This window comes from Pararge aegeria, chromosome 22 (assembly GCF_905163445.1).
Source record: "Pararge aegeria chromosome 22, ilParAegt1.1, whole genome shotgun sequence".
NCBI lineage: Eukaryota > Metazoa > Arthropoda > Insecta > Lepidoptera > Nymphalidae > Pararge > Pararge aegeria.
This window is the reverse complement of record NC_053201.1, coordinates 13,196,531-13,208,525: the sequence shown is the minus strand read 5'-3', so window position 1 is coordinate 13,208,525 and position 11,995 is coordinate 13,196,531. Positions and strand designations below refer to the sequence as shown.

The following is an 11,995-nucleotide window of genomic DNA, read 5'->3' as shown; positions in this document are numbered from 1 at the left end:
AGGTCCGGCTATTGTTAATATTAACCTGTTCGTCCGAAGTATTACAACAATAAGCGACATTAAGATGGTTAGTAAGTGTTAAAATTCCAAAGAGAATAGTGATCGACCGTCGTACAGCTTATTTGAACTATTTTGTGTGAAATCTCACGTTTTTAGCAAGTTATAAACGACATTTATATGATTTAACATTAATGTTAAAATTCATAAATGTCGTTTAACATGATTTAACATGAATGCAAAAGTTCTGAACAAAGGTTGTATAAATATATATTTATGATACGTTAAAGGTATTATAAGTGAGATGTCATACAATGAAAACGCTTCAGCCCTTACCATGTGTTAGTTATTAATACTGGTGATTAAAATGATACCATAATTCCTTAGACGTTACTGTTATAGGTTTTATAATAAAATATGAATTATTCTGCATTTAATCGTCAATGTAAATCGAGGATTTCAAGAAGAGAGAAAGCAAGAATTTTGATGAGCTAGGTAAATATTTGTAGAAACATTCATTGATAGACTAGCATTGCAAGTAATTACTAATATTTGTAACTCTATGGTAAGGGACGTCCCGTAGGATTCCTGTGTCTTTTTTTAAATCCTAATGCCTGAAAGTGGTTTTGAGTGTTATTTTGACGACTTCCAAGACATAAGTCTATTATAACTAGACAATCTGGTGAGATGTTACGCCCCCTAGCGGGTTCATCTCACTGAGACAAACCTTTAAATTTTGCAAAGTTACAACCGCCTTCAAACGGAGAATAATCTTTTTTTTTTTAATAAAACCTATCAACGGCCATTGCAAATTCCTTCTTTTTGAAGCCGGTTATTAAACTAGAGCCTATTAAATATAAATAACATTGGCCATTTTTGACACTTTTATAAATTATGTCTAGAAAGTCGTGTAATGTGAGTATTTCGAACTCATATTACGGCCTGGTGGGTTGATAGAAACCGCTGATTTTTAACCGCAAGAGTGCGGGCGTGTTACGAATTTCTGCTAATCAACATTTAGAGTAATAGAATAAAAATAAGTAATTTTGTATCCAGCAAGAGAAACCATGTAGGTACACTTAACATTTCGCTAACTTGTCTTCGAACTTAAAGATAATGTCATATCCGTTAATTTCATTAACTTTATATTTAGAACACATTACACATTACTTCGTTATTCTAATGATAAAATTATAACAAACCAACAATTTAAAGTTCATTATCTAAAAATCAATATAAGTACGATAGACACGCGATATGTCACTCGTGATCGCAAAATTTAAACGGATAACAATCATTTCGTTGACTGCCTCGTTTAAAAACATACAAAAAAAAATGTCAGTAAGAATTAAATGATAGAAAAGCAAGCAACAGATTAAATACGTAGAGGGTTTATGCAAATAATATTAGTAAAATATTCGATAGCCTAGCTTAATCCCTCCCAAGGCCATGTAAATACACAATCACGAATATGAAAAGAAATTCTCACGCATTAATATTTAGCTCATCCAAAAATAACTTAACGGTGTATTAAAAAAAAAAATTTAGAAATTGCATTTACTTGTAACATACAAACACAAAAGAGAGACACTTGGCACAGATTTAGTGATTTCTCTTAGCACTCCATAAATTATTTGAGTAATACCTCTTCTACAAACGGCTTGGCAATTTCGGAATTAGTTATAGATAGTTTGTTGGATTTCCTATTCCTTAACACTGACACAAATTCCTATAAACAAGCCAAAAGTTATGTTCTCTTCCCAAATTTGATTTTAGTACGTTTTTTTTCACAGTCACCACGATTCTTTTTTGTATTATAATATTTTAAAAATTCATCGACATTAGAGCTACCGGATAGGATATTGTACATACAGTTTACGGACAAAGGTAAGTATGATTAGAGGAGTGTGTGGTTTTCAGAGTCGGCACCGCGTGACACAAAATGTTTGCTCCATTAGGGCTTAGATTTTTTGTAATGTAATATCAACCATATATTTTGCTGTACTTAGATGGGCCAGCCGTAGTGAGCGTCAATATATTTGTCCGAAGTATATCAAAAATCGATGACGTCACAATGGTAAGTCAACGACCGACTGGACCATGCATCTAGATTAAGATAATGTATGAGATTGTTTTTCTTCTATAAAACGGTTTTTATTTCTAATCATCAAGTCAAATGAATGGGCAATTCACTCCGTCAGTTTGTGGAGAGATTTACCCAGTTAAATGTACAAAATTTATTTTTATATGTTTTTTCTTTGTTTTCAATCTTTCTTCCCTTTGGTGTTGACGACCAAAATCGTTTTTAGACGCGCGCGCTGCCTTGCCCTAATAACAGCCGCTTTAAATTCTTACACGCGCAGGATTTAACGGAAAAATAAATTTTTGGAAGGTTGGTATTAAATTTTGCTTAGCACTTTCCAGCGGTTTATTTTTATCAGATTTTTCGGAATCTAAACAATAAGCTTCTTCATTCGAGAGTGGTTGATCCTATTTTATAATTTACAAAGCTGATATATCATCGACAATTCGTAATGAAATGGACTGGATATTTATTATTAGATTTAGTTATTTTTTCTGTAGAATCAGTTCCATCTCATTAAATATCTTAACATAAAACATTATGCCATTCACTTGCGTCTAACTTTTCAATATTAGTAACGGATTGGGTCTAAATTATGTTAACATAGTGTCATACAAAAGCGGTTCAATAAAATTAAAAAGGTGTTTTTTTCTCACTAAGGCGATGGCCCAACGTTAGTTCGCGTCAACCTGTATCTCCGATCCATCAGCAAAATAGACGATTACAAAATGGTGAGTGGTTGCACATAACCAATTAACCAAAAGATGTTATAAATGACATTTTTATTATAAAACAAAGTTTCGTTTGTGTGAAACGAGGATCATAAACTAAATGTAACAATAGAAGCTTTGTTTATAGTAAAACTGGCCATAACCAAGTGGATATCTGGCAATAATGCACTGTGCTAAACATTCTCAAGCTATCGTAATCGTATTTGGATAATAAGTGTTCGTGACTTTTGTTTCATTATTTGTTTTAATGTTTTCTTCTTATTTTAATTTTGTATATGTTTTTGCACATTTTTCTCCCCTAAATGTTTGTTAGATATTGAATTAACATTTTGTTAAAATGTATAAATAAATAATAATGCGGTGCGGAGCCGCGTATCCCATCTTAAATTAGACTATAAACTTTCTTTGTCCCCTCGATGCATTTTTGATTTAAATATAAAATGAACTTCAATTTACTTCTGCAGAACGCTATTTTTGTATTCGTTTTTTTATATTTTATTATAATTGATTTTTATTTTATAATATTTTATGAAATATATTTTCGTTGTAATTAGAGGGCACACTCTAATAATCCCTGTAAAAACACCTGATGGATATTGGCATATATAAGTAGATATATAGCACAAAATTTAACCGCTTCGGTATATTCAGCACTTAACGACAACCAATTAAATTTTCGATTAATTGGATGTAAAATAGCGTTAAACCGTCATTAGAATTTATATTCTGATCACGCTTCTGATATAGGTCACAGGGGTAAACGCGGCCCGCACCTTCAATTAACAATCATCTCATATTTTCTTTTGTTGTTTTTCATTATTTTATGTCGTGCTTTATTTTCATTATTGTCATGCATATTATTATTTTATTTTGAGAAAAAAAAAATACAACATAAAAACTATTTTGGTCGTGTACGTTGACTGTGACATAATTGATATTGTCTTGTTCATGTGAATTTGTGTTGTGTAAAAGTTATGATTGTATCGGGAACTATCGTCGCGTCCGCACTCGGCTTCGTGCTTCCGATCGGTGGCTGACCACCTGACCGCAATATGTGACCCCTGGCCCTGAAGCTAGTATTACCGTAACGTAGATCTAGTTAACTGGTCCTTGAGCCTGCATGAAGGTATTGTCAAGCATTCCATCGACGAATGCGAACTGGTGAGTTGGTTTCAAAGTTGTGCTGGACTTTGATGGCATGCATGGCACGGTTTGCTCCTATTATATCTATATCGATATAAAACCTATTAGTCCATCAACCACCCGTTTTTACTATTCAACAATACCATAGTAGAATCCACAGTGTTATGAATTTGCACAAATTACTCATAGACAATGATGTTCACATACTTATATATCGATATAATATTTGAGTTAGCTTTTGGGTAGAACTCCTGATTAGGAACTACAAATGCTCAATGTTTAATTTGTCTTTAAATTTGTTTATATAATAAATTTTTTGAGATAGCTGAATATTTTCTGAATCTTGATGTAGTGGTCAAAAGGTAAGTTTTTCTAGATGCTGGTGATTTTACCTTACTTGACTGAAATAGGAAATGTAAGGACATTTCCTATTTCAGTCAAAATTTAAATGAATTAAAATCGAATCGTACCAAAAATACATGATATCAGTTTTAGTAAATAAATGAATAGGGTTTTTTAAAAGGAATAAATAACACTTTCGACGGATACACGTAGTATCATGTAACTTCCCGTTTGGCTAGGATCCAATAATGTAAGTAAGTAATCCATTGTGATGATTTTGTCGGCATCAATCACTGTCTTCCTGTTGCGATAATCTATCAATGCATAAATTACCATTATCACCTAAAGTGCTACAATACACTTTATAACAACTATCTATTTTTAAGTTGTTTAAGACTATATGAAATCAAGTAATGTTATATTTCTATTCTTATTAAGTACACAATTTGTTTTATGCATTTAAATAATAATGATGAAAGTTTTTTGTAGACAAATTTTTAAAATCACAACGAAGTTCCTTTACTTCAAATTCAAGAGAATCCAAAAGCTAACTTTCTAAAGCATGAATGTTTATAATGTAGCAAGCTTTCAGTGTCACTACAATTCATTTGACTTGCTCTTGTGATGTCGAGGGATCTATTTATTTTTCTATTTTGTCAAATTAATTAATAAAGAACCTTCGACATCGACTTTTTTTCAAACATTTTTTTGGTGTTTGAAGTTAAGTTAATGAAAAGTTTATTCAGTTTATCTGGATGAAATTGGCGAATTGGTTCTAGCAGTTTTATGAAAAGTTATTACTGGCACAAAAATACATTGGAAATTTTACAAATTAATGAGCAAGTTCGTAGACTTGTGCTGTCTTTTGTCAATCACGAATTAAACATCACTTAAACCAACTTCCTGATTTTGCCGCTAGTGTAAAATGATCTGACTTAAAACAAAATATTTTTAAGATTTTATCAGCGACAAAATCAATTAACAAAACCCCTGCAGACCCATAATAGCTTCTTAGAATTTTACCAGAAGTAATAAATGCCAATAGAAAGACGAGTTGTTTTGAGTACAGACAAATAGATTAGCGTTTATCCTTTTGGGATTAATCAAAATATTTCACATCTTTATGCAATCAAACACTAAAACTTCTTCAGAATCTACATATTTACAATCATTTTCTACTTTGATTATTTCCTAAAGGATTTTTACTTTGCATGTCATTTTTCTAACAATTCACACATTTTCAGGAATACTCAGTTCAACTGACCTTCAGAGAGCAATGGTTAGATGAGAGACTAAAGTTCAACAATTTGGGGGGTGAGTTTATTATTAACAATATCATATCAAAAAGTGTGGATCAGTAAAACAATAAATATATAGTTGAAAATGAATATGAGTTTATTATATTTTTCATCAAATTCAAAGAAATTACAACTCTAAGACTAAGGATGCTGCTAAATTATGACTCAACAATTCGACTGTGAATAAAACGATTTCTTTTAAATTTATAAATACTTTATTTAAGTATGCTTGGAAACATTTTTAAATTTTTTTTTAAATAGTAATACCATAGTAACCAGTGATCCTAAATCGTTGATATTATAGATATTATAGCCGTTTATTAAAAATTACAGCACCCAAGTGTCTATAACTATTAACTATTATTCTTTAAGTTTTTTAGAAAATTATGGATAAATACATCGCTATCCCTTATTTTCTTATAGACAATAGGACAGTAGGCCAGGTACCGTTACAATAATATCAGCATCGAAACTTTTTAACATTTCCAACATTGTTTTGGTCATCCAAGACTGTCTGTATTACCTACACTTGTTTAAGCATTATTTTATTAACTACAGAAACACACGATTTAGAGTACAGACAATGGTCGTTTCAAATATTTTTATATTTCATCCAGGCCGTCTCAAATACCTCACCCTGACAGAAGCTAACAGAGTATGGATGCCTGACCTGTTCTTCTCGAACGAGAAGGAGGGTCACTTTCACAACATCATCATGCCCAACGTGTACATTCGGATCTTCCCCAACGGGAACGTGCTCTACAGCATCCGTATCTCGCTGACTCTCTCCTGCCCCATGAACCTCAAGCTGTACCCGTTGGATAAGCAGACGTGCTCCTTGAGAATGGCCAGTTGTAAGTCCACATCTTTTATTTAAGTACCGATTCCCATCGACGTCTTGCGTAGAACTTCTGATAATTATTTTTTGGTGGAGTCGCTACAGACATACTTGACGATTCAAAAGTCGTTATATTACTGAGCCTATTTGGTTTTTTTTTATGTGATCTCGATTCACCGCGTCACTTTACATCCCCGTGCTAATGCTGAAAATACACAAATCCTTATATAATTTTCTGGCCTATTACTCGGGATGTCGATGTTCTGCGTGATCTATAGTTTAGTTCTAGTAATCTTTCTTGTATTTTGGTCTGGTGGGAGGCTTCAGCCGTGGCTACGTACCAGACAAACTGACAAAGACGTGCTGCTATGTGATTTACTGTTCCAGTGCAATGTTGCGTATAAAACGATTAGGGGTATGACTACCATACTCCCTAAAAGGTTAGCCCGCTATCAACTTAGACTGCCTCTTCACTTACCACCAAGTTATATTACAGTCAAGGGCTAACCTGTAGAAGAATAAAAACAAAAATTATAGACATTCTCAAAATTAGGGCTAAGAAATGCAAAACAGATTTTGAAAATAAAGATATCGTGTTTAAGCCAAAAAATTGTATCGTGTAAAACCTCAAAATTGCCATCCTTCTTATTATAACAGATTCGTACCTTTACTCATGATAGTTTGAATTCTAAAATTTTATAGATTTCTTGTAGATTGGAAGACATTCGTTATATTATTTTAATTCATTCCAATTAAGAGTCGGCTTAGTTCGCGGTTAGTTTTGTCTCAACCTACAATAAAGCATATCCAAGCTCGTATTAGGGCGGAGTTTCAATACCTAAGACACAACTTTAAACCCTACATTACCTTATATAAAAGCTTGTTATAAGTTTCCATATTGCTGGCAGATGGATGGACGACTGATGATCTGGTGTTCCTATGGAAGGAAGGCGATCCTGTCCAGGTTGTGAAGAACCTCCATTTGCCTCGCTTTACGCTCGAGAAGTTCCTTACAGATTACTGCAACAGCAAGACTAATACTGGTAACTATATCATCTTTATCTCCTTTCTTCTGAACGATTTCTTCTACTGCGGCTTTGTATGAAAAATCTGAACTTGATCGATGATAAGCAGGAGTGGGATTAGAGATTTCGGTTACAGAGCTCTTCCAGTAAATTTCAACCGCCATGCTCATTTCTGCCGCTAATCAGCATTCTTGCAATGCTGTGTTCCGGTCTCAAGGGCATGGTTTTTATAAAAGGCATATAAGCCTCAGCTTGATAGACTCAGATTAGCACGTTGCAGGATATGAAAAAAAAAGAAAAAATTATTAAAAAAAAAAATAACATGTTCCTTGCAAGTGTGGCTCTGTTTATAGACAGGTTCTCTACTTACCATAAGGTGGCGGAAAGTGGTCGTATACTGGGTAAATCAATAATTACTATAAGAAAGCATTCCAAAAATAGTGATATTTTCTTCAAGTACTTAAGTTTTAAAAATGTAAGACATAAACATTTTGATTGTAAAACCCCATAAATTGGTGTCGGTTGGTATAACATCAAAGGTACCTCATACTGCAGTAATGAGTTGCAGAGCATTGTTTTGATGCTGTTCCAATTTCATGAAGAGAGAGAGTTGTACAATGAGACGGATTTACCGTGCATCTGTCACAACTGTCACATCTCTGTGTATAGTGTCATCGCGTATTCATCCATCACTTGGGAGAATTTTATGACAGTTCATATTTCACACAATGCTTGCATTCATTCACTTCGTCTTTAATATTTTGAATTTAATATTCTGATGAGCGATAGATTACGGTGTATAATCTCATATTATTCTTTTACTGTTCGAAACACCAGATCATTTCTACCGCGCACTTGCAAATTATGGAACAATCTCCCATCTGATGTGTTTCCTCAAAAATACAATCTAGGGTTATTCAAGGGGCGGATAAACAAATCCCTTAAAAGCCGGCAACGCATCGGTGGCTCCTCTGGTGCTGCAGATGTTTATGGGCGGCGGTGATCATTTATCATCAGGTGACCCACGTGCACGTTTGCCCGCTATTTATATTAAAAAAAAAAAAAAAAAAATTTATAATACAAAAACACAAACTAACAAGCTACAAATTTCGAGATGTTAATTTTGAACTCTTGAGTTTGTAATGCGAGTTGAATAGTATTTTGTTCTGTCATCAGGGCTCGGAATCCGAATATTCACATCGTCTTCGGTCATAAAGGTTTCGGTTAGGTTTATTTGAAATCATTGAAAATCTGTTTCTAGAACAATTTCGTTCGACTACATAACAGAAATAAGACTGCAGGTATATAGAACTGAAAATTCAACTACTTTGATAATTTTACAAAAGAGAATTGATTAAATAGTTGATAGAAGCAGTCGAACGCTTTGATGCTGTCCATAGATATATATCACTTTTTATATTTTTAAGGTCGCGTTTTAAATTAGTGGTTGTAAATTAGTCGCCTTAATATACTGGTAACCTATATATTTTCGGTTCGCAAACATTGAATCTATTAACTGGTATAACAAACAATGTTTTAACCGGTTTTAAAAATTTGCCTTTATATTAAAAATGGTTCGGAGCCCCTACGAGTATATTGTATACGTGTGTTTTTAAGTAATTATCGAAATAATAAAAGTAATAATGTACAGTTAAACTTAAATACGGAAGGAAAATATCACTATTTCAACGGCTGAAATAATCAGTTGTATTTTTTATATATAAAATTTTAAAATGCATATTAAAATTTCGGAACCGATTTTTTTTAAATCTGGAAAATGCGTTTATGCATCTTCTATGGAAACAGGGCACCGTTACCGTATACCGTTTCTAGTATGTGGGACTCAACGGCTTAAAGGTAGCCAAAATACCCACTCAAACTCAGCTTGTTCCCTTGCGTCTGGGTTACGGGAACACCTACGTAATGGTCCACAGTATTTGAAACTGCAAATCTCTGGCCAGCCGTAGCTTATTGTAAAAGCGCTCAAGCGGGCGCTTTAACAATAAGCTACGGCTGTCATACCGCCGATGCCGATAAAAAAGAATTATAAATTAAAGTAAAACTACTTAAAAATAATCAGCTGTACGAGTATCTACTGGTAAGAATAACTAACTGTTGTATTATACAGGTGAATACAGTTGCCTGAAAGTAGATCTACTGTTCAAGAGAGAGTTCAGTTACTACCTGATCCAGATTTACATCCCTTGCTGCATGCTTGTCATAGTTTCCTGGGTGTCCTTCTGGTTGGACCAAGGCGCTGTACCAGCACGGGTCTCACTTGGTAAGATAAATGACGTACGAAACATCCAAAAAATATTTAATTTATTTAACTCTATATTTGTACACGACTATGAAGTTAGGAAAATAAAAACAAACAACAGAAATACAAAGACAGAAGTAGAATACAAAAGGCGTCAAACGTTTTGATAACACCGGGTTGTTCTCAAGTTTTTGAGTTTTATAGATGAATAAAAAAAATTATACTACGTCAATACACACATCGCTATCTAGCCCCGAAGTAAGCGTAGCTTGTGTTATGGGTACTAAGATAGCTGATGAATATTTTTGTGAATATAATACAAATACATTCTTATACTTATACAGATAAACACCCAGGCACTGAAAAACAATAATGGTCATCACACAAACTTTTCCAAGCTGTGGCAATCGAACCCACGGCCTTGGACTCAGAAAGCAGGGTCGCTGCCCATTGCGCCAGTCGCCCGATAGATACATAGATACACTTTATTGCACACAAATAAATTAGAAACAAAACAAATACAGCGAAATAATATTTTCAGAAACATTGGTATGCAAGGCGGTATTTTTACTATCTCTTCCAAGACAATCCTTGTTTGATTTTTGATTTCTTATTATTTTTATTTCTGCTCTCTATATAAACTATTCGGGTAAATCTTATTCCTTCAATATTACTTGTTATCTTGTTTTAAACAATCAATAGCGGAAATTGGATAATATTTAGTCAAACAAAGTTGTTTTAATTACTGCTACAAAATGTGCATATGAAAAAATAATTTAGCTTTATTCAATATTTTAATTCACTGATATTTCTACATACAAACTAATATTTCGTTTGAGATATTTATTTAGAATCGATAAACTAATGCCAGTTTTCACTAACGACGGACCAGGCAATGCCTATGTAAGTAGCGCCTAAACAAAGAAGATTTCTAGGCATACATTTACGTTTCACCAATCAATTTTCACTAGGCAACTTATATAACCTAAATTGTCTGTAGTTCTTGGCAAGTGTGAAATACCATGAGGTGTGGTATTTTGTGTTTGTATTATCATATTTTTCATTTTTCGTATGGATTTAAGATTATTGGGCATTCGATTAAAGCGATTCCAAGGTTTAGTGAAAACGGGTATAAATCTATCAACTTAAATGCCAATTAAACTATTATTATTGATCATCGTTGTTTTTTTTTACATTCATATTTATAAAACGAAAATGCGATTTATCTTCAGGAGTAACAACCCTTCTCACAATGGCGACACAATCATCCGGAATCAACGCCTCGCTGCCCCCCGTCTCATACACCAAAGCTATTGACGTATGGACGGGGGTATGTTTAACTTTCGTCTTCGGGGCACTGCTGGAGTTTGCTCTCGTGAATTATGCCTCTCGCTCTGACATGCATCGAGAGAATATGAAGAAGTCGAGACGTGAGATGGAAGCAGCTGCAAACATGGACGCTGCATCTGATTTACTGGATACAGACAGTAATACAACTTTTGCAATGGTGAGCTCGCATTTGATTAAGACCTTGGCAAGTTGTAGTCTTTGAGTTAGTAAAATAATAGATGCATTCCGTAGCTAGCGTATTATATTCTTCTAACTTAAACATTGTTTTTATTTCCAAGTGTTGGTACTCACAACATCAATTATTACGACAACTCCACAATCATTACATGTTATGATTATTTAGCATGCAATTAGCAAATTATATTCTTTTTCTTATTAACTGTATACTTTATTGAATTCAATCAAATAGTTTGGTATCAGAAGTCCTAAACAATTAGATTTTAGATTAGGTAACTGCATCTTTAAAACTTTTGGATGAAACATTAGGCCAGTGTGACCACCTAGATAAAAATCTATGTTGAAATGGTAGATTTAAAACATAGGATTCCAAATATTATTTTCGAGTGTTCTAATTTTAAGTATTATTTCAACTTTTTGTATTTTGTAAAATCTACTTTCCGACCCCGTGGTAAAGCTGCTTGAAAATTAACTTTACTAAAGAATCTATATAACCTCAGAATATAGTCAATATTCTGAGGTTTATAAATATACTCGTATATCTAATATATCTTAAAATGGTAATGATTAAACCTTAGATCAAGTCTGCTATTGCAATTTAAAAAACACAAAAGGTGTTCTGAGTAGACATACACAATGGAAATGCAGCTCAGAGACTTGTACAAAATGTACCTTGTCTGTCTACCTTTTAAATATCCCTAAATGGTAATGATTAATACTGGGCTTCGGTGTGTCAGTTGACGATCAAAGA

The 11,995-nt window shown here is 33.4% G+C and overlaps 1 protein-coding gene across 12 annotated transcripts in view; it reads left to right on the top strand.

Moving 5' to 3' along the window:
• LOC120633865 (glutamate-gated chloride channel) overlaps nt 1-11,995 on the top strand; it is a 54,844-nt gene that overhangs the window by 23,344 nt on the left and 19,505 nt on the right. For 7 of the 12 annotated variants that reach the window (XM_039904246.1, XM_039904238.1, XM_039904237.1 and 4 more), the window contains exons 4-9: nt 2,741-2,811; nt 5,541-5,610; nt 6,212-6,448; nt 7,341-7,475; nt 9,586-9,738; nt 10,950-11,224. In XM_039904246.1, coding sequence (XP_039760180.1) covers nt 2,741-2,811; nt 5,541-5,610; nt 6,212-6,448; nt 7,341-7,475; nt 9,586-9,738; nt 10,950-11,224 — 941 coding nt within the window. Of the gene's footprint in view, nt 1-2; nt 68-2,006; nt 2,075-2,740; nt 2,812-5,540; nt 5,611-6,211; nt 6,449-7,340; nt 7,476-9,585; nt 9,739-10,949; nt 11,225-11,995 lie in introns of all 12 variants that reach the window. The other 5 variants (XM_039904245.1, XM_039904240.1, XM_039904247.1 and 2 more) reach the window with 3 other exon arrangements.